Source organism: Malania oleifera, chromosome 7 (assembly GCF_029873635.1).
Source record: "Malania oleifera isolate guangnan ecotype guangnan chromosome 7, ASM2987363v1, whole genome shotgun sequence".
NCBI classification, from domain to species: Eukaryota; Viridiplantae; Streptophyta; class Magnoliopsida; order Santalales; family Ximeniaceae; genus Malania; species Malania oleifera.
In genome coordinates, this window is record NC_080423.1 from 44441295 (window position 1) to 44465974 (window position 24680).

Consider the following 24680-nt stretch of genomic DNA (forward strand, 5'->3'; position numbering starts at 1 on the left):
GAACATCAATTTAGTTTTATTCTTGGGAGATCAACAACAGAAGCTATTTATCTTTTAAGAAACTTAAGGGAAAAGTTTAGGAAAAAGAAGAGGGATTTGCAAATAATTTTTATTGACCTAGAGAAAGTTTATGATAGAGTACCTATGGAAGACCTTTGGAGGGTCTTAAAAAGGAAGGGTGTGCAGTATATATATAGATATGAATGATAGAGTATGACTAGCATTAGAGCTATAGGCGGAGAATCTAGAGATTTTCCAATCACAGTAGGTGTACATCAAGGTTCTACTTTGAGTCCTTATATTTTTACTTTAGTAATTGATAAATTAACTAAAAATATCCAAAATGAGATTCCTTGGTGTATGTTGTTTGCAGATGATACCGTATAGTAGGAGCAGAGTGGAATCTTAGCTAGAATTTTGAAGAGCCACATTAGAGTCTAAAGGGTTTAGGATAAGTAGGAATAAGACAAAATATAAGAAAATGTAATTTCAATAATATAAGGAGTAGAAATAGAGAGAACATTAAACTTGATGATCAAGTGATTAATAGCCCTGATAGATTTAGGTATCTTGATCTATTACGCAAGCTAAAGGGGAAATTGAAGATGAGCACATTGAACTAAAACAGGTTGGGTAAAATGGAGAAGCGCATCAGGTGTGTTGTGTGATCGTGGAATACCCTTAAAATTAAAAGGAAAGTTTTATAAGACGGCTATAAGACCAACTATGCTTTATGGTTCAAAATATTGGGCAACTAAGAAACAACATGTACAAAAGATAAAAGTTGTTGAGATGCAAATGTTAAGGTAGATGAATGGTTTAACATTAAAATATAAAGTTATATACATAATAATATAGGCATAGCACCGATTGAAAACAAGGGATGGGCAGCTTAAATGGTTTGAGCATTTGAAACGTAGGCCTAGTAGAACACTTATGAGGAGGAGTGAGTTAGTTATTGTTTCTGGCATAAAAAGGAATAGGGATAGGCCTAAAATAACTTGGAATAAGGTAGTGATGAAGGATTTAACAGCCCTTAATCTAACAGAGGAAAAAGCTTTTGATCGAGTGAATTGGAAAAAAATAATTCATGTAACCGACCCCACCTAATGGGACTTGAGGCTTCTTGTTGTTGTATTTTTGCCAATGTCAAGACAAAACTCTGTGAAACATATCAAGCAAAAGAACTAGTTAAATAAAAAATATTACCAAAACTCCAGCAGCCATATCCCATGGTTTCAGGCGAAATTCCCAATATCCTTCTACTACTCCAAGGGCTACATGGCACATGTCCACAGCAGCAGCACCAAGCCTTCTGACACCCTATAAATCAGAATGCCAGCAGAGAGAGAGCAAGAAAGAGGAAAAGCTGACAAATAAGTACACGAGAAAACCTTGCATACAATCTAATGAAGCCATTAAGAACTATAATATCTAATGCAAAAAAAATGATTAAAAAGAAACACAATGAAAAAATAGAAGTGATGACAAGTTGACAACAAAGACTACAATGATGATGATGGCGAATATGATGATCAAGAAGAAGAATATGAGTAAAAAAATAAGAAGAAGAAGAAGAAGAAGATGAAGTAGAAGTATCATTACCCTGCTAATGTCAGTGAACTCTCTGAATAACTCCATGTTGGTAGCCCATGCATCATCATGTTCATACCCAAATCCAGTAACTAGAAGGGATTGCTCCACCTAGAGAAAGATTGAACAAATGTGAGCTATTAAAAACAAAAATAGAAAAGACAAAAATAAAGAAAGAAAGAAAGAAAGAAAGAAAGAAAGAAAAACAATGAGCGAACTTCAAGATGTTTGTGAAAAATATTGGCTGTGGGGATCTAGTTGTACATTTGAAAGACTTCCAATTACAAGGAATTGTGGGAATATACAAAGCAATGAGGTAAATTTCATTAAAAAAAATGTTTTATGATCTGCATAGATGTGGGTTTCTTTTAATTAATATGGATAACATAATTTCAAAAGTTATGTGACCCTACATATTCTCTAAAAAATCAGGTCACCAACAGTGTTGAGGGGGTCAAATATTCAGTCAACCACTTCTGCCGCCACCAAACATAAGAAATATCTTATTACCCCAGAATGAAGAATCATTCATATTCCAGCATCACATAGAATCAGAAAATGTGTGCACTAACAGTCTATTGAATTCAGCAATTTACTTAAATTTGCCACCTAACAAAATCTTCTATTACATTATTAGTTCATACCATAACCTGCGGCACAAGCAAGGAGCGTGCACACCCAACACTGCAAGCTATCCAAAGATAGAACTAGAGGGACCAAGTGTGGTAATGGATTTGAAGCTTCCAATAATGCTTCTTGGGTGGCGCCAAGTGCCAACCTACTACTTACCCTTGAAAATGATCTCAAAAATATAATGAAAATACCATAGAGGGGTTCTTTTATTCCTTTTTTTTAAGATATAAAAAAAATGCAACAGGACTGCAAAAAGATGATATTATAACTCACCTTGTCAGTTTGACTCACATGAACTTTTTCCCCATTACAAAATGCTCCCCCACCTAAGATGAAAAAGGAACTGATGTTAAATACAACTATAAGTTTGTCATCCAGAATAAATAAAGCATAGGAAGAAACAAACTAGATGAGACTTGTTTACCAGCAGTTGCAGAAAATATGCGGGTATTCCAACACATATGACCTCCAGAAAACTCCACCTAGATCAGGGAAACAAACACATTAAAATTCTAAAGAATATCAACCACATAGACTGCTCCGAATGAAGGGCAAACCAGATTCAAAAGGTATAATAAATGTAAGATCATTGGATAACAACCACTTTCTTGAATAAAGGAAGAAACAACCAACAAACAAATTTGGATTAGGCATCAGTCTTCAGGTCACCTACATTGAAATTCTCAAATTTCACTCAATTAGTACAATTTTACAAGCACAAATCCATGACTGAGATTTCATCTCATGCACAGATATCAATCAATAAAACAGCATTATGTAACTGATGGGAAGGTTTTTAAAGATGAAAAATTTTCATATAATCTTCAATTATGGAGATAAAAATATATGTATATATATATATATGACACATCCTTAGGAACACAACATGTTTGGTTCCTAAATTTTTTTAGGAAAAAAAAAATCCAAATAAAGTAATTTAGAATAACAGATAACTACAAAGGAGTTATGACCATTGTCTTACATTTTGACAAACTTTGCCAGAATTCTGTTGAGATATGACCACGTGTTAGCCCTAAGGTTTTATGGCCTGATTTTGATGATAACAACCCACTTAAGATCTAGTTACATTGTGCTTAAGTAGAACTTAAGTGTGACAAATAGGATATAAGTTAATACAAGCTTGAAGGAATCTCTAAGGACTTAGAATTTACCAAAGCTTGAAGAACTTCCAAGACCTCTCTTATACTTTATTTCATTGTAATTTTGAGCAAATTTGAGTTGTAATTGCATGTAATTACATAAGAATTTGATTGAGTTTGGCACAAAATAACTAAACCAAGATAAAGAGAGAGCAAGGAGACCAAACCAGGCTTTGCAGCCTAGGGCAGTCAACCAGTCCAGGCAAAAGGGCAAGGTAATCGATTGGTAGAGGCTGTCAACTGGTCTGCCCAATTCCTGGTCTCAACGGATCATTTGCCCCTCTAATGGTTAGTAAGCAGTCAACCAATCTCAATAAGCGGTCATCCGGCCTAACCAAAAAAACTGCATAACGACTATAAACGGCTAGTTTTTTATGTCTTAGTATATATATGGCCCTTAGAGAAAAATGCACCAAAACAAGACGTATCTCTTGCACTTTTTGAAAAGCTGAAGTGCTCCTCTATCAAAAACTCTCTTGTGCTTGAAAATACTCTCTTGTGCCATAACTCTCTTATTTTTCTTGAGAGTAATTCTTGTTATGAGCTCACACTTATGAATCCTCCCTTCTTGAGGAATTATTCTTACACTTGTTTCAATTTTATTGTATTGGAGTCCTTGCCTTCAAATAAAGTAAGGGGTTGTAAAGATTGTTAATCTAGTGGAACCTCAAGGCAGGTTGGTCCTTGAGAGAGTGGACGTAGGCTTGAGGAAGCTGAACACTTATAAAAGAGTTTGTGATTTCTTCTCCCTATCTTTTTAATTTTTGTATTTGCATTGATTGTTTGTGCGTATTAATGTTGTGTAAATTTAAATTAAATTTTTAGATAACCTAATTCATCCGCCCTCTTGAGTTGCCTTTGGGCTATCAAATTGGCATTAGAGCAAGGGCTCTAGTTCTGTGGACTTAACCATCTTAGAGTTAATCCATGCAACCGTTAATGTTGGTGTTGAGGAGTTATCCACTGTTAGACCACCATTTTTCAATGGGACTGATTTTTCTTATTAAAAAAAACAAATGAATCTTTTTCTAAACTCCCTTGAATTTGAAATATGGGATGTTATCCAAGATGGGTACACTCCCCCAAACATTGTGGAGAATGGAGAAGTCAAACCAAAACCTAGAAATAGGATGGATGAAAATGAGAAACACATGCATCAATTAAATTCAAAAGCCATGACCATACTTATTCTGCACATGACTGTGGTGAATTTAATCGAGTTATAGGATGCACCTCCACAAAGCAAATTTGGCACACACTCCATATAACACATGAGGGAACATCTAGAGTTAAACTATCTAGAAGTAATATGCTTGTGACTGAATATGAAATGTTTGAAATGAAGCATGATGAGAAAATACATGATATGCTTACTAGGTTTACAAAAATCATTAATGCTTTGAACTCTCTTGGCAAGAATTACACTAATTTCGAACTTGTGCAAAGTATACTTGAGTGCATGCCAAAGGAGTGGGAGGCCAAGAAGATCGTGATCGTGAAATCAAAAGATCTACAAGAACTCCCACTTGAGGAATTGCTTGGGTCTCTACTTGCACATGAAATGGAAACGAAAAAAAAACGATGGAAACGAAAGACATAAGGAAGACTCTTGCACTCTCTTCTACACATACTTCGTTGTGCACTTGATCATGGTGAATTTAATCGAGTTGTAGGATGTACCTCCACAAAACAAAGTTGATACACACTCCATGTAACACATGAGGGAACATCTAGAGTTAAACAATCTAGAATTAATATGCTTGTGACCGAATATGAAATGTTTGAAATGAAGCATGATGAGAAAATAAATTATATGTTTACTAGGTTTACAAACATCATTAATGCTTTGAACTCCCTTGGCAAGAATTGCACTAATTTCGAACTTGTACAAAGGATACTTAGGCGCTTGCACAGGAGTGGGAGGCCAAGAAGACTATGATCGTGGAATCAAAAGATCTACAAGAACTCCCACTTGAGGAATTGCTTGGGTCTCTACTTGCACATGAAATGGAAATGAAGAGAACGATGGAAATGAAAGACATGAGGAAGACCCTTGCACTTTCCTCTACACGTACTATGTGCACTTGACCGCAATGAATTTAATCGAGTTATAGGATGCACCTCCACAAAGCAAATTTGGCACACATTCTATGTAACACATGAAAGGAACATCTAGAGTTAAACAATCTAAAATCAATATCCTTGTGACTTAATATGAAATGTTTGAAATGAAGCATGATGAGAAAATAAATGACATGTTTACAAGGTTTACAAAGATCATTAATGCTTTGAACTCTCTTGGCAAGAAATACACTAATTTCAAACTTGTGCAAAGGATACCTAGGTGCTTGCCAAAGGAGTGGGAGATCAAGCAGACTGCGATCTTGGAATCAAAAGATCTACAAGAATTCCCATTTGGGGAATTGCTTGGGTCTCTAGTTGCCTATGAAATGGAAACAAAGAAAATGACGGAAATGAAAGATATAAGGAAGACACTTGCACTCTCCTCTACACAAACCGAGGAAGATTATGATAGTGATGAAGACATTGCACTCGTCACTAGGAAGTTCAAGAGATTCATTAAGAAAAATAAGGATGAAAGGAAGGGTGAAACAAGCGAAAAGGACCCAATCATTTGCAATGAGTGCAAGAAACGGGGTCACATTTGAAGTGATTGTCCAACTTTCAAAAAGGACAAGAGAAGGTTCAAGAAAAAGGCCTTCAATGCAATTTGGGAGGATAGTGACTCTTATTCAGGCTCCGACTCCGAAGTTGCAAATCTTTTCCTCATGACCACTAAGGACAAAGAGGAGGAAATTTCTCACTCTATTGATCAACCTTTATCTCATGAATTGTTTGATACCCTAAATGAAATGCATGATGATTTAGAGACCCTAGCCCTAGGCACCAAATATAAGGAGCTTAAGAAAAAACTAACCCTTTCGTCCCATGAAAATGAAATTCTTAGAAAAGAAAATGAAATTTTGAAAGTCAAAATTTCATCTAACTCTCCTACAAATGATTTGAAAAAGGAATATGAAAATTTGAAAAAAGAAGGTTGAAGACCTCAACTAAACTCTTCCAAAATTCATCCAAGGAGAATCTAGATAAGACTTTGGGTAGCCAAAGATGTGTTTTTTACAAAGCCGATATTGGGTACAAAAATGAATCAAAACAAAAATTTTACAAAAATATTTTGTTAAATCAACCCAATCAACAAGCCTTTTATTAAATGTAATTTTTGTGGAAGAAAGGGTCATTATTCTTATTCTTGCTCAATCAAGAAAAATCAAAATTATGGTGTAAAGAAAATTTGGTTGTCCAAGAGATCCAATCCCATTTAATGCCATACTTCAAGGGTTTGGACGCCTAAGCCTTGCCACACTGACATTCATGGACCCAAGAAAAGTTGGGTACCAAGAGTGATTGTTTGATTATGTTGTGTAGGTTTGCTTGAAGTCAAAACCAAGCTCAAGCAAATGAATCTTGGTTAGTGGATGCTCTAGACACTTGATCAAAGACCATTCCATGTTTTTCTCCCTTATCAAGAAGGATGGAGAAAGTGTCACCTTGGGGGGCAATGAAAAAGGTACCATCATAGGCATTGGTACCATTGGTAAGAACGAGTCACTCATTATTGATGATGTGCTTCTCGTCAAAGGTTCAAAGCATAATTTGTTAAGCATTAGCTCACTATGTAAAAAGATTATCTTGTTGTGTCTGATTTGGATTGTTGTAAAATCATGAATAAAATGGATAATCAAACCGTCTTTGTGGCAAAAAGTTTGATTTGAATTAATTGCTTGATCAAAATGTTAAATGTCTTTCCATTGTGAATGATGATTCTTGGTTGTGGCACCATAGACTAGGTCATTGTAGCATGCATACTCTATCTAAACTTTTAAGAAAAGATTTAGTTAATGGAATTCCCAATCTTAAATTTGAAAAAGATAAATTGTGAACCATGCCAAAAAGGGAAAACAAATTTAAACAAGTTTTGAGCAAAATAATGTAGTGCATACTTCTAGGCCATTACAACTTTTACATATGGATTTGTTTGAACCCTCTAAAGTTGCTAGTTTAGGTTGTAAATCATATGCCTTTGTGATTATTGATGATTTGCTAATAAGAATGATAATGCTGAGTTTCAATATTTTTATAATGAAAATGGATATGGACATAATTTTTGGCTCCTGAAACACCTCAAAAAAATGGAATAGTTGAAAGGAAAAATAGAACACTTTAAAAGAAATGACCAGAACATTGTTAAATGAATATAATCTACCTCGATATCTTTGGACTGAAGTCGTGAACAGATCTTGCCATATTTTAAACAACGTTCTAATTAAACCAATCGTCAATAAAACACCCTATGAACTTTGGCATGATACAAAACCCACCATAAAAGACTTTAAGGTCTTTGGATGCAAATTTTTTATCTTCAATATGATGGACAATCTTGGTAAATTTGATATAAAAGCAGATGAAGGAATCTTGTTTGGGTAATTATCAACTAGTAAAGCATATAAGAAAAGACCCTTCATAGTTGAAGAATCAATACTATGAAGGATCAATACCTATTAACTTCGGTGAAAACTTATCCACTATTTCTACTAATTTTGATGATGAAGAAGAAATTGAAAGAGAACAAGCAAATTCTAATGAACCGACAAAGGGTAACAATGAACCAATTAATGAAGCCTCAACTCAAAATGATCTACCAAGGCTTGGAAATATACCTAAAATCACCCTAAAGGTCAAATAATTGGAGATCCATCATTAGGGATTAAAATTAGATCAAGCTTGCAGAACTTTGTAACTAATATGGCTTTTTCTATCTGAAATTAAATCCAAAAACATAAATGATGCTAAAATTGATGAAAGTTGGGTAATGTCGATGCAAAGGAAATAAATCAATTTGGATGAAATCGAATTTGTAATCTTGTTGAAAGACCTAATAATCATCAGATAACTGAAACAAAATGGGTTTATAGAAACAAAATTGATGAATTTGGAATTGTAATAAGAAATAAAGCTAGAATTGTTGCCCAAGGTTTCAACCAAGAAGAAGGAATTGACTATGATGAAACTTTTGCTCCGGTTGCTAGATTAGAAGCTATTCGTATGCTACTTGTTTTTACTGGTCATAAGAACTTCAATTTATATCAAATGGATGTTAGAAGTGCCCTCTTGAATGGATTTATTGAGGAATAGGTATATGTTGAGCAACCTCCCAATTTTGAAAACAAAATATTTCCAAATCATGTTTTCAAACCCTCTAAATCCTTATATGGTTTAAAGCAAGCTCCTAGAGCTTGGTATAAAAGGCTATGTAAATTTTTTATTGAAAATAACTTTAAATAAGGAAGTTTGATACAACATCGTTCATTAAGACTAAAGATAGTGACATGGTTCTCGTGCAAATTTATGTGGATTATATTGTCTTTGGTGTTACTAATGAACTCTTGGGTAAAGAACTTGCAAAAGAAATGCAGGATAAACTTAAGATAAGCATGATGGAAGAGCTCACCTTCTTCCTTGGACTCCAAATAAAGTAAAGGAAAGATGGAATCTTCAACAACCAAACCAAGTAACCAAAGAACTAAAGAGGGTTGGCATGGATGATGCAAAGGAGATAGGCACTCCTATAAGTACCTCAACCAAACTCAACAAGGACGAGCAAGGTCTAAGCATAAACATCAAACAATATAAAGGTATGATTGGTAAGTCTTCTTTACTTGACAGCAAGTAGACCAGATATTATGTTGCATGTGTGCTCATTTAGCTAATCCAAAGAAATCACACCTAGTTGTAGTAAGACATATTTTTATATATCTAGTTGGTACTCAAAACTTAGGACTTTGGTATCTGAAATGCACCTATTTCGAACTCCTAAGTTATGTGGACGTCGATTTTTCCAATTGCAAAATGGACCATAAAAGTACTAGTGGGACTTCCTAAGACACTCACTTGTAGCTTGGTTTAATAAGAAACAAAATTCAGTTGCACTTTCCACGGTGAAAGCTGAGTATATAGCAGCCAATAGTAGCGTAACACGAACTCTTTGGGTGAAACAAACACTACTTGATTGTGTGCCTATCATGTGTGATAATACTAGTGCAATTAAGTTGATAAGAATCCTATATACTCAAGAACTAAACACAACGAAATTAGACATCATTTTAAAGCGACCATATGGAAAAAGGAGAAATTGAATTGGTTTTTGTGCCCACTAAAATTAACTTGCCGATATTTTTACTAAACTCCTTATTGAGGATAGATTTTGCACATTTAGGACAGAACTTGGCCTTTGCATCCTTTATTGATTATTTTGATCTTTTTAGTGCAAAGTCATCCAAATGATCTCTAAAAATCTTCACAATGTCATTCCAATGTCATCCTTCAGTTCGCCCTTTTTTCGTGTCTTCTCTTCTAATTCCTTAGCTTTACCTCCCATAGCTCATACAAGAGCACGAACAGGGTTGGTGTTTGGGCCAAACATGAAAACTTTGTCATGTGCAGTCTTGGGAACTTGAAGCAATTCTTCATACTCCTTAATGAGGGGAACCATGTCAATTGATCTAAATGTGAAGCAAAGGTAAACAGGGTCCCAATGCTAAATCATTAAGTCTAATACTTTTCAATTCACATCCACCTTAAAGACATCCACGATATGGTCATAAGACAAATTAAACTTCTTTGGCCTCTCACTGATAGACAATTCCAACAACCTAGAATTCCCACCACATCTTGTTTCTTCACCCACAAGCTATCAACATTGGGTTTTGAGAATTCCCACCACATCTTGAACACATACCACATAATGTAACCACAAAAACATCCACATGAGGCGGCTTGACTCACAAATGTCCCCAACAAAGTCGCCAAAGCTATCAACATCAGGTTTTGAGAACCAGTTTCGGTGGCAAACATTCAATTACCCTATTGAAATCAAGCAAGTGTAAACTTCCAAGCCATTGATTCGTCTAACTTGTCTTTTTCATTTTAGAAAAATAGAATCTCCACTTTACTTTAATTTTTGAAAAGGCAAAATAAAGAAAAACCTTTGAAAGATATTAAGCTCGGGAGTACAATTGTGACTAGGGAAGGTAACACCTTGAATTCTCTTTATTTGGAATTCAATGAGTTACCACCATAAAACACTCATTCTATTGAATGGTTACTTTGCTAACCTTGTGTGTGTGTATGTGTATGCACATTCCAATTTTTTTACAATTTTTGAAAATAAAACTTAGAACTTTGGAAAAACATGATGTAAATTTTTGGAAAACCAGGCGGTCGATCACCAACAAAGGCTGGCCGACCGCCCAACGCATTTTTCCAATTTCTTTGACTGTTCATTTTTAGAAGATTATCCCCTCCTTACTCCTTTGAAAAAATCATTAGACTTATGTAGAGGATTTAACCCCATGGCAATCTTACTACTTTAATACCTTATCAAACCGAATCGTGCAAAGATACATAAAATATGCAAACAAAATGAAGAAATAGAGAAAGACTTGAGTTTTTCTAGTTTGTTATGGTTGAATTTACTAAGTAGATTGCCTACATATCCTCAAAAGAGGAACCAAGCCATCTGTAGTTCACAAACCTTTTTTTGAAAACGAGTTTGAAAGGAAAATTTTTTATTGTCCTCATGCAAAATCATCATTGAAGACACTTGATATTTCTTGAAACCATTGAAAAACCTTTCATTGTAGATTAGAAAACAGATTTTTCAATGGTTTCTTCGTTAAACAAAGATTAAAAACAGGTTTTATACACTTTGAAACCATTTTTTCCATCCTCAAGCCACTTCATAGGTGATCGTCTTGAAAATGATTTTACTCGTAGAATACTTGGAAAATTTTGTGGATTTTTGGAAAGAGAACCACAAACTCAACTTGAAAATTAGGTATGAAAATTGGATAACACTCAAAAGCCGCATCATGGGTGTATGACTCCAAGGTATTAAAGAAAAACTTGAGAAAACTCTCAAACACTTTGAAAAACATGGATGAAAATGTTTGATTTTCACAAAAACTTGGTTTTTTATGGAAAAAACAAACCTTGAAAACCTTTGCAACATCAGTATAGGACTCCACCAACTACATTCAGGTGAGTGTAAAAACTCAAAACAAGGCCAAATCTCAAAGAAGTACCAAAAAAGGTGCAAATTTGCACCTTTCAGGATTTGGTCATCCAAAGGGTCAATCAAATGTCTAGTAGCCTAACGGCTACATTTTCAAAAACTCAAAGTCCAATCAATCGCCTACATGGGCTGGTCAACTGCCTACACTGAATTTCTCCACTTTCATGCCCAATTCGACCCTTTCATATGCATATTTACGTACATATTAAAGAATGACACACACACAACAAAATGACATGATTTGCATTATAAAAACATAGAAGAAACAAAGTAGATCACATTCAAAACTAGAACAAGCTTTTAAGAAACATACATGCCATACTTGTATAAATGAACGAAATTGAACAAGAGGAAGGGCTAGGCACTGACCTTGTGACGTTTACCCACTCTGTATATTATGTAAGGGTCACTCCTTATTCAAATCACTCCTTAAATGGCCTTTAAAAACTTGACGGAATGAGAATTTCCTTTTTACTTTTTTCAAACAAGAATACCCTTTTGAACCCTTATTCCTTGACAAAAATCTCATCTTGCCCTCACTTGGACGTGCCCCAATCTCTCCCCAAGATGGTCCTTTTATAGACCTATTGTGGAGTAGAGGGAAAATTCAAATTCAAAAGTTAACCACCAATAACTACCAACTATCAAACGCCATTGTCGGCAATTGACAGGTGGCATCACAAGAGCACATGGCAGCCCAAAACCTACAACCAACCAAGTTTTGCAACTCAAAAATTCAAATTTTGGGTAGACCGGTTAACTATCTGTAAAGGTCGGTCGACCACCTTTGGGATGGCGCCAACGGCTATTTTTGGAGGGAAGGCCAATCGACCAACCAAAGAGACCGGTCAACCACCTTAAGAAAAATTCTCTTCTTTTTTCTTTTTTATTTTTGCTTCAATCTTTCAAATATTCAAAAGGACCTTTGTTTTGGAAGGTAAAAAATTACTATTGACACTTACCAAATCCACCCAAGTCAAGGGGATAGACTAGGTAAATATATAAGGAAAATAACTAGGATATTAGCACAAGAAACTAAGATTAGATTAGCTACTTGGAATATAGGAACACTTACAAGAAAAAAAACGGAAATAGTGGAAACAACGTTTAGAAAGAAAATTAGCCTAATTTGCCTTCAAAAGACCAAATGTGTAGGGGAAGAAAACTAGAAAAATTGAAATATCAGGATTTAAACTTTGGTACACTGGAAAAGAGAAACATAAAAATAGGGTGGGAATTTATTGTAGACAAGAACCTAAAAGATAATGAAGTAGATGTTAAAAGAATAGGGGATAGGATCATTAAAATCAAGATAGTTTTAGGCCTAGAGATAATAAATGTCATTAGTGTGTATGCTCCCCAAATAGGCTTAGTAGAAAATCTTAAAAGGCAATTTTAGGAAGATATGAATACTATTTTAGTAAGGATACCAACATCTAAAAAGACATTCATAGGAGCTGATTTGAATCGACAGATTGGAAAGCATAATATAGGTTATGAAAGGATACATGGAGGACATGGATATGGAGATAAAAATGAGGCCGGTGATAAAATTTTAGATTTTTCCATGTCTTACGAATTTAGTTATATTGAATACTTGCTTTACAAAAAAATGAAGAACAGTTCATAACTTTCAAGGGCGGGCAAAATAAAAGCTAAATAGAATTCTTCTTAACTAGGAAGGCGGATCATCTATCTTGTAAGGATTACAAAGTTATTCCACGTGAAAGTTGTTGGTGATGTTTCAAATTCTAGCAATTTTTAGTTCTTTATTTTGTGAATTAACGGCAGCAGTTTTTTTTCGTCGTGTTAATTTTCAACTGTTTTTTACCATTAATCTGCTGCAATAACTGACTGGAAGTTACTCTTCTATGCAGCCTATAAAAAGGCTATCTCCAGCCCTTTCCAAAACACAACAAAAGAAACATATCTCTTCTCTTTCTTACATACTTTTTCTCTCCATCATCCAGTATTAGTCTCTAGCTAATATCTTGTTATTATTTTCTTTTCTACCATCCTATTCTTGTTTCTTTTCATTCCTCTACATTGGGTAACCGTATAGCTCCTAAAGCTCTGGAGTTTGTGAGTGCACACAAACCGTAGCCTAGCTGAGTAATCCTAAAGACCGTGAGCGCTGTGACTATTTGCACCGAGAGATTTTCTCCGTAGGCGCGAAATCAGGTTTAAGGACAGTAATCCTACCATGCCTCAACTTCTCTATTTGTAATTGTCTCACTAATTTATTTTAAGTTATTATTCTTATTACATCTTAATTCTCACAAAAGTTTGGCTATATAGCATAGAGTCCTAATACTAGATATACATACAAAAAAATGCAAGAGAAAGAGTAAAGGAAATCAACACAAGAGTGCTATGTGGTGGAGATTGAAGGGAGAAAATATAATAAAATTGAAAGATAAAATTATCAAAGAGTGTGTTTAGACCATAGGAGGTAAGGTAGATACAAATATTGTTTGGAATAAGATGGCTAACTCTATCATAAAGATAGAAAAAGAGATTTTAGGTGAGTCCAAAGAAAGATACTCGGGTAGTAAAGAAAGTTGGCGACGGGATCAAGAAGTCCCAAAAGCCGTTAAGACAAAAAGAAACTTGTATAAAATATGGCAAAATTGGAGAAATATAGAAAATCTTGAAAAGTATAAAGAGGCAAGAAAAAACGTAGAAAAGATTACTAGTTAAGCCAAACATAGAGCTTACGGTACTTTATATAATACACTAGATACAAAAGGAGAAAGAGACATTTATAAACTTGCTAGAGCTAGAAAAAGAAAAATGCAAAGATTTAGGCAATGTAAAATGTATAAATGACGAGAACGATAAGTCTTAACTAAAGAAGAAGACATAAGAGAGAGGTGGCGGAGATATTTTGATAAATTGTTTAATGAAAACCAAAATGAAAGATTGAACAACGAAGTGACAGATGAGGAAAAGTCTAGAAATAGGAGATTTATTCACAAAATTAGTGTCATTGAACTTAAGATGGCTTTGAAAAAATGAAAAGTGGGAAATCAATAGGATCAGATAACATACCAACTTAAGTTTGGAAATGTTTAGGGGATAAAGGAATATGTGGTTAAGTAATCTATTCAACATTATTCTAAGAACCAAGAAAATGCAGGAGGAACGGAGGAAAAGCACGTTAATTACATTATACAAAAGCAAAGGTGATATTCAAAATTGTAAAAACTATCACGGAATTAAGATCATGAGTCATGCAACGAAACTTTGGGAAAGGGTAATTGAACAAAGAATAAGACTAGAAATGAGGGTTTCAAATAATCAATTTGGTTTTATGCTTAGGAGATCGACAACAAAAGCTATTTATCTTTGAGGAAGATTAAAGGAAAAGTTTAGAGAAAAGACGATGGACTTGCATATGATTTTTATTGACCTTGAGAAAGCACATGATAAAGTACCTATGGAAGTTCTTTGGTGAGTCTTAGAAAAGAAGGGGGTTTAAAGTAGATATAGTGAAGTCAATAAGGATATGTACGATAGAGTAATGACTAGCGTTAGGACTATAAAAGAGGTATCTAAAGATTTTCCAATCACAATAGGTGTACATCAAGGTTCTACTTCAAATCCTTATCTTTTTACTTTAGCGATTGATGAAGTCTCAAGGAATATCCAAAACAAGATATGTTGTTTGCAAATGATATTGTGTTGATTGATGAAAGTAAATGTAGAGTGGAATCTAAGTTTTGGAGAATCGCTTCAGAGTCTAAAAGTTTTAGAATAAGTAGGAATAAGACAGAATATATGAAATGTAATTCCAGTAAATGTAGGGAATAGTGGAGAGAAGATTAAACTTGACAATCAAGAAATTAATAACACTTATAGATTTCGATATCTTGTATTTGTTATACAAGAGGAAGGGAAAATTGAAGAGGATGTAATACATAGAATTCAAGAAGGTTGGGTAAAATAGAGGAGTGCATCAAGCGTGTTATGTGATATCATAGCATACCCTTAAAATTAAAAGGAAAATTCTATAAGATGGCTATAAGGTCAGCTATCCTATATGGTTCAAAATGTTGGGCAATTAAAAAACATGTACAAAAAAGTTAAAGTTGCTGAAATATGAATTTTAAGGTGGCTAAGTGGTATAACATTAAAATATAAATTAAAAAACGGCCATATACGCAATAATCTAGGCATAACATCAGTCAAAGATAAGATACGGGAAAGATGGCATAGATGGTTTGGACATTTGAAACACATGCCTAATAGGGCACCTGTGAGGAGGAGTGAGTTAGTTATTGTTTCTAGCATGAAAAAGGGTAGGGGTAGGCCTAAAATAACTTGGAATGATGTAGTGAGGAAGGATTTAATAGCTCTTAATCTATTAGAAGAAAATGCTCTAGAACGGATGAATTGGCAGAATATTCATGCAGCTGACCCTACCTACTGGGACTTGAGGCTTGTTGTTGTTGTTGTATTTATTAAAGGATCTGTAATATGCTAACAGCCATATATTACTTCATCCTCCATATTATAAGCCAGTTATTTCATGCATTTTGTTAATCATATTTCGATTCCGAATGAAAAATTATTATATTAGTCAAATCATCCCAAGTTTAAAATAATTCCATGTTTTACAAGTCTGAAATTACGATTATTTTTAAAATGAAAGTCAATATCTAAATTGAAATCAAAATTTCCAAATAAAATGCTCGGATCCTGCGACGATGCCACAGGTACGTGAGCAATGTAATCAATGCCAAGAAGGAAGGGTCACTCTGTGCAATGTGTGGTGCTGAGGCAACTTGTGGCAGGCCTCTAGTCTGTGGAAGAACAAGGCCTGCCCATAGCACAATTGAGTAGAAAAAGGACCCCTGGGCTTAGAATGACCTTCCATCAGAGTGCACAGTGTGTTCCAGGCTGCTGCCAATACCAGGGGACTGAAACTGTGTTACTTGTCAACCAATAACTTCCTGCATCAATTGCGGGAGAGAATTTGAATGTCGGTAAGAGCTTGAACATTGAAATGTCAGCAGAGAATCATGGTCTTTAGGTCCATCAACTTAGCCACTTGACCATGTTAACTTGCCATTTAGGTTGTTCCATGCAGATCTGTAACAGTTATATCAGAAAAAGAATATCATCTAATGCACTGCAGCTCAGGGATGAGAATGCAGAAAGCTAGTGGGACAGTGAGCCCTCAAGGCAGAAAAGCAGCACGCACAGCATGGTCACCAGGAAGAAAATTAGGCTCAGTGTAAAATGTACAGCAGAAGGAAACCTGTGGTAACCTCTAGTCTGTGGGTAACAAGACCTAGCCCAGGGACGCAGATCAAAAGGAGAATGACCCGTTGGGACCAGAAAAATCTAGAATCAGAGTATGCAGCACGTAGTAGACTGCTTGCTCTCCCCACATCAATTGGGGAGAGAGAGAAGACGACCTTATAAGTGAGAAATTGAATGATGAAATATCAAAGAAACACACAAATGCATTTGAACACATATGCTGTATTGGTAAAAACTATAGCCTTGGACTCATAGTAATGGATATTTTTCTATGGTACAAAATTTGGAGACATGAATTAAAAGCAAAGGGTATAAAAATAAGTCGTTGAAGGGCTAAGGAAAGGAAAGAAACCAAGATTGGCAACAAAGGGTATCCATAGAGTATATAGTCCTCAATGATCAATGGACGAAGAGCACGTTAGGTGAAGGCTAGATGCAGTAAAGAGAGCTTCTAGAGCATTATAAAATTTGTATACCACATGCATTTCAATGAAAAACTTTACAAGACCACTGAGACTAACCTGCTTTCTAGTACTAAATGTTGGAGCTTCAACAAGCCAGATGTTTACTGATAAGCAAGGTGAAAATCAGATGATGTTAGAGATAAATGCATGAGAAAGCTGAGGTTAATGCCAACTAGGGAAAAGATAATGGAAAACTAAGATGCTTGGCCATGTGAAACAAACACAACTATATCACCAATGTTATGACCCCAGATAGACTAAATTGACAAGCCGAGAGGTCCAGGACTCAAGTAAAAAAGCATTAAATATTTGACAGGAAGGCCAATGAGTAGATTTGAATCAGTCATAAGAAATCAAGATGCCCCTCAGTTATCAATAATTTCTTCCATTAATTGGTATCCATGCCAAATATATTTTTACAAATTCTTTCCTCTTATATTGACATAAAAAATTGAAGATGAATATTTAAATCAGAAATTTAAACACAAGAAAAAGCATTTAACCAATGGTGAAGTAATAAATTCTACAAATGGGTATTATATGACCTCACAACTTAAAAGTAGATTGATGGTATTTCAGAAACTCTGTGATGTTCCCAGGTAAACATTTACAGAATTATGCAAATGCTTAAAAAAAAAACGGCAAAGCAAAGCAAAGCAAAGCAAAAGAATAAAAGACACAAATCAAATTATGCAATTAAATACCACAGCAGCAGCAGCTGGCTTTCCTTGAAACAGAACTCCCACAGAAACTGCAAAGCTAGGATAACAGTGCGCAAAATTTGTTGTTCCGTCTGTGAAGGTATCAAAGCGAGAGATATCAAAAAGAATTCTCATTCCAATGAAAGTAAAGGCAGACACAAAAGTGTCATATTGGTGTACATACAAATAATATACATAATGTCCAGCAAAATAAAATACATGTAAGCTCATACATAGTGCAATCATATAGTTCTGTGCAAATTCTGCATGACATAGTTCCCGAAACACATCTATCCCATGACTCTAACTCTCGTGGTTACTTTTACTCTCGCTCTCACTTCTAGGTCATAATGGATTCACTCATAGTTGGGTATCAAAGAGAACTTCCAGTCATTGGGAAAACAGTTTTCATGGCTCTGTTTGTAACTAATGCTGCAAATTTATTAGAGAATGCGCATGAATTGCACCTACATATAATTGAACATCCTACAAAGGTCAGAAATTTTAACTTGTTTTAGTTGCATGTAATGCTTCATCTATGCTATGTTAAAACATTGTGGAGTAATACTGTAGGGTCAAGTCGTACTCCAGCAACACACCTCAATTTGATGGATGAATTTTACAGTTGGGTAAATATTTTATTAGAATTTATTTTTAAAATTTTAAATAAATTATTCATGAAATATTTATGATCTATATACAATAATTAGTTAGTCCAATTAGTTTGTTTTAGTTGGGTCCTCCTAAATGTTTTTTTTCCTAACCATGTCATAGTCAACAGGTCAAGACCTTGATGAATTCATGCATTTTAAGAAGGGTTACTAACTATATAGAATTCACATAATATTCAATATTTAAATTTTATTTTTCAAAATATCTTTAAAAAAAAATCTTTATAATTTGCATAATAAACAAATTGTAGATGGTTATAGGGTCAGTTTACTGACATAAATATTAAAGATTAAAGCTGCATTTGGGAGCATAGATTTTGGACTATGGATTTGGATTTGGCTGGATTAAATTGCAATACAATTTTATATTATATTTTATCCAAATCCAAGGCCTCTACAAACATAGGGTTACTGTTATTTAGAATTTGAACTTCCTCACATTATTGTTCAAGTTATATGCTGTCACGTTAGTCTAGACTAATAATTTAGTGATTTATTCACATATTGAATTTTTTTACTTTAGTGTCATGTTCTGTATTAGCTAATATCTGGTGAAAAGCCTATTTATATTATTTAGAAAGAATATTTATTAAAGAATAAATGAAATTGTAATTAGACATCTCACATATAATGCATGACATGACATTTTATAAATATTATTTTTAGTTACTCGAGTCATGGAATAAAATTTGATATGCTTAGCATCAGTATAGAGGAAAAATGTGCAATACATAATATTGTATTTTAAAATCATCAACATACCATCTGCATTTCAATATAATTTGGGAATATGCTCATATGTTTATGTTTTGTGCATAATTATATATTTGTGCAATTTAATCTAGGAAAATAGGGATTTGGTGAAGAAGAAAATTGCATAAACATAGAGCATTATAACATATTTTGTGAGGCTCACAAGGTCTGATTTTGAAATTTTATGGGTGATCTAAGTTACATATGAACCGATCTTGTGGGAAAAAAAAAATGGTGTTTTATTGTGTTCTTCAATATGTTTTATTTAAAACATGCTTTTGCACATGATTCCGTATTTTGAAGTCCATAATAATTCTTGAAATTGTGGGGGTTGAATTTTGAATACTCAAATTTATGTACTTTTAAGAATTATAAGCAGCTTGTAGTAGAAAAGAGGCTACAGGTGACAACAGCCAAAAGGGCATATGGCTCTTATTCATCGAGAAAAATGGGATTACCACGTGCAGCTAGTAAAAGGAGGACTCAACCTCTGTGATTAGAGATCCCATGAAGTTGGTTCTTTTTATAATAAAACAAGGTATATTTGGTTGAGAGAGACAAGTTACAAACTAAAGGGACAAGAAGTCCACTCAAAAAAAATAAAAACAGCAAAAACAACAAAGAATAAAAAAGTAAAACATGAAACAAAAAACAATAAACAAAAAGAAGTAACCAAGGAAACCCCTTTTCAATCCCTTCCCATCGTAATTCATCGAGCACTTCAGATTTCCTAGCTCCCTCTGAGCCTTCTCTTTGAACTTACCCCAACAAAGCATACTTCCATTCCTCCAACATCACCATTGTCAAATCCAATTCATCCAAAATCTCTTGGGCTTCTAAATCCATCCTAGAAATCACCTCTTCTAGTGTAGGTAAAATACCATCATTGCACTACATTTTATTATCCCTTCCATTATTATAAAAAATAGAAACCTCCTCCAATCCTTCCAACGGTGCTCGATGAATGATGCAAATAGGTGTAGGTATATAATAAAAAATCAAAAAATAATGACTAAGGTTTCAAAATAGTGTTTTAGCAACCTTTCTCGATTCAAATAACTACTAAATCCGTACGACAACCAAGAGATGACGGTTCTGAATTTTAGTTCAGCAAATAAGACAATTTCTAGTCTCAACAGCAACTTAATCCTCAAATCAGTAATTGTTTTTGTGATAACCATACCCTTTAGGCCACAGTAAACCTGGTGGCACTAGAAACCGGCAGCAGCCACCTAGCAGCTCTGAAAACCAGCAGCCGACACCTAGCACAAGATGTCAGCACTGCAAGACCCTTGTTGCCACCAGCTGCTGCTGTCCATCCACGTTTCCAGCCTAGAAGGAGACACTTGGCAAGCATCTGGCAGCACATAGCTGTTGTCTTAGCCCTTCAGCGCTACAAAGCAGCCTCAACACAGAAAAGAATACCACAAACTCTTGGTGCACACACTAGTTCTAAAGAAAGAGGGATAGAGAGAGAACTCTGCAGAAAATCAAGGAAATTCAAAGAAAATCAAGAGAAAACATAGGAAATTCAGGGTGAACTTGAACTAAGTTTGCAGAAGCTGAAAATCAAGGTAGGTGTTCTTAGTTTTCATTTATTCGCCTTCGGATTTTGGGTATTCAAAAGAAATAAGGTAGAAACTTGCATAGAGTTGGATCCTAGTAAGGGAGATTTAAGCTTGTTATTTCTAATTACTTGATATGGCTGCATATATGTTTTCTTCAGTTATCATAGTTGCATATCTTGTTTAGTTGGGAAATTTTCATGTCGTAGATATTCATCTTGTAAGAATGATTGCTATACTTGCTATGGAAAAGCTTGTGTATGCATATGTTGAATTGATGTTATGTAACATAGCTGGCACCATGTGTTGTGCGGCTGTAATATTCAAGTAGGGATTGTGCCTCCTTTGAGTGAAAGGCCCTAAACCTTGGGAGGGTATTTCCGCATTAAGCAGTGGTTGGCCAAGCAGGAATTTGGCACTTATTTGAGATAAACTGTGCACTTCGTTGGGACAACACCGCCATGTTGAAAGAAAAATGTGTAAATGCATGCTTTTTGGATGTTTTGTGATGGTAATTTTAGATAAACAAAATGCTTAGAATAAAGAGTGCATCCTACACATTGCTTTGGATAAAAAGTGTGTTCATGCACCTTATGATTACGCATACATGTAAGAAATCATGTATCTAGTATTGAAAACCTCATTTGAATAAGGGGGAATTATCAATGTCTACTGAGCTTGTGGTTGCTCACCCTAGTCCCTGATAATTTCATATCCGAACTGAAGGAGACCTCCACTTGTTAAGTTCTCCAAGAAACTATCATTTTTGAGAAGTATTTTAGCTTGCAAGGAAGATAATAGGTGAAAACAGAATTGAATTTCTGTATTTCTTGAATAATTTTGTACAAGTCAATACAAACTACTTATAATACAATCTCTACTCTAAATATGGAAACAAGCTCCTAAAAGAATCTCACTCAATAATATTCAATAAATACCCCCTAAATCTCTCCAATATACACGGGATTTCTCCAATATACACAAGATTTCTACACTCCCCCTCAAGTTGGATCATAGATATTGATCATTTCCAACTTGCAGATGAAATCATTGAAATTCTGTCGGGCCAACCCTTTGGTAAAGATGTCTGCGGTTTGTTCCTCGGTAGGTACATACGTCCAAGGTCTTAAATTTCGATTTCGACTCAAATTTCGAAGCTCCAAAAGTACGGAAATTTCGATTTCGATTTGAAAAAATAACGGAAATTAGTAATAAAGCATGGAATTCGTTGTGAAAATTTAGAAATGGTTAACAAACATAATAATATAAGTTTTAGGACTAATATATTACAAATTAAATACATCTATGTTTAGTAGGAGGTGGAAAACTTCTAAAATAGTATGTGTATCAAACATTTTTGTAAGATAATGTACATTAAACATATTCAGTTAATACAAATGAAATTCATAAATCATTTAAATATTATTTAGTACACAAATAATGATAGTTTAGACATGAATGGTTAAATAAAATGTTACTATAAGTTTATTTTTTCATATAATTTCAAAAGCACTTGTAATAATCTTTTGTTTCGATAAAATAAATTAAGATAGAAATTTCACTTCACTCCTAAATTTCTCATTTGAATTCTGACAAAATTTCATCATATAGTTAAAATTTCGACAAGTTTCACTAAAATTTCAAGATTTCGATAAATTTCGGATGATTCGTTGAGATTTCGACGGAAGTTGATCGAGGCAGAAATCGACTGCCATTTCGATTTCGAGGGTGATGGAAATTTCAACAATTTCGTGGAAATTTAAGACCATGCATACGTCATACAAATGGTTCCTTCTTCAACCTTTTCTTTGATAAAGTGTCGGTCCACTTCTACATGCTTAGTCCTATCATGTTGAACTGGATTGAGAGAGATACTGATGGCTGCTTTGTTGTCACAGTAGAGTTTGATAGGGAGTTTCACCGGGATCTGTAATTCTTCCAAGAGTTTCCGTAACCACAGTCCTTCACATATCTCTTGTGCAGCTGCCCTGAATTCAGCCTCATCACTACTTCAAACCACTACATTCTATCTTTTACTCCTCCAAGTCGCCAAATTTCCCCATACAAAGGTGCAATATCCGGTGGTAGACCTTCCATCTTCTGTAGATCCTGCCCAATCTGCATCTGTGAAATCTTCTACTTCCTTGCTTTCACACTTCTTGAAGAAGAGTCCTTTTCCCAGAGAGCCCTTGAGATACCTAAGGATCTTGTACACAGCATCTAGGTGAGTCTTTTTGGGTGAATGCATGTGTTGGCTTACCACACTAACTACAAATGCAATGTCGGGTCTGGTATATGATAGATAGATGAGTTTACCAACCAATCTCTAATACCTCTCCTTTTCAACTGATATTCCACAGTCTTCAACTCTCTTTACTGCTTCAATGGGGGTTTCACTAGGTTTGCATCCAAGCATGCCAGTTTCGGTTTGGAGATCAATGATATACTTTTGCTGAGAGACATTAATACCCTTTTTTGATCTGGCAACTTCCATTCCTAAGAAGTATCGCATTTGTCCCAGGTCTTTAACTTCAAACTCAGTAGCTAGGACTTTCTTCAATCTTTCCATCTCCACTGTATCATCTCCAGTTAGGATTATATCATCAACATACACAATCAGAATTGTTTTTTTACCACTTTTAGACTGATGAAAAAATATAGTGTGATCTGATTGCCCTTGTCGATATCCTTGGTTTTTTATCGCCTTTGCAAATCTGTCAAACCATGCTTTAGAAGATTGCTTGAGTCCATACAAGGACTTCTTGAGTTTACATACCCTGTTTTCTTCACCTCTCTTACTGAAACTTGGGGGTATCGTCATGTAGACTTCTTCTTGTAACTCGCCATTTAGAAACGCATTTTTAATGTCGAGTTGCTGCAGTGGCTAATCCAAGTTGGCTACCGAGGAAAGGAGGACCCAAACTGTATTCAATTTTACCACTGGTGCAAATTTCTCTGTGTAGTCACTGCCATAGGTCTGTGTAAATCCTTTTGAACAAGTCGGGCATTATACCATTCAACTGTCTCATCAGCTCTATATTTCACTGTAAAGACCCATTTACAACCAACTGGCTTCTTCCCTCTTGGCAATTTCATAACGTTCCAAGTTCCATTCTTTTCCAGAGCCCACATTTCCTCCATTCAAGAATTTTCAAGGCTTCCTGGATATTCATTGGAAATTTTATCCTGTCAAGGTTGGAAGTAAAAGCACGATACTTTATAGACAGGCTTTTATAAGACCTGTATTTTGACCAGGGATATTGAGTACATGACCTAGTTTGTTTTCTAACTGCAATGGGTAAATTGATGTCATCAGGTACAGGCTTATCAGAAGAAAGCTCATGGCCATCTATTACCTAATTGGGATTGGGCGTGGACTCATGATTGCTCGAAGCTATCACCAGTTCCAACTCTCTTGGTGCCTTAGGTATGAGATTCTCCTTGTTCATTGTTTTTGACTTTCTTGAGTAAACAAGTATTTCTGTGTTATTTTGTTTTTCTACATCTCCCCCTGAGTTTAAGTGGTCTTTTTTACATGACAGGTCAAGAAATGATGCAATGGTAGACTCAGTGTATGGCACAGATTCATCAATAGAGAAATCAAAGAACCAATCTTCACTCCATTTCTCCCCTTGAAGAGAGGGCTTTGGGAAGTAAGGAGTGGTTTCAAAGAACATGACATCAAGGCTAACAAACAATTTTTTTGTGACAAGATCATAA

At 34.9% G+C, this 24680-nt stretch overlaps 1 protein-coding gene across 2 annotated transcripts in view; it reads right to left on the reverse strand.

Moving 5' to 3' along the window:
* Nucleotides 1–24680, reverse strand: part of LOC131159738 (phosphatase IMPL1, chloroplastic) — a 72050-nt gene that overhangs the window by 12308 nt on the left and 35062 nt on the right. For both annotated transcript variants that reach the window (XM_058114882.1, XM_058114881.1), the window contains exons 4-8: nucleotides 17975–18063; nucleotides 2651–2708; nucleotides 2500–2552; nucleotides 1606–1704; nucleotides 1210–1323 (exon numbers count right to left, since the gene is read on the reverse strand). In XM_058114882.1, the coding sequence (XP_057970865.1) occupies nucleotides 1210–1323; nucleotides 1606–1704; nucleotides 2500–2552; nucleotides 2651–2708; nucleotides 17975–18063 (413 nt within the window). The remainder of the gene's footprint in view (nucleotides 1–1209; nucleotides 1324–1605; nucleotides 1705–2499; nucleotides 2553–2650; nucleotides 2709–17974; nucleotides 18064–24680) is intronic.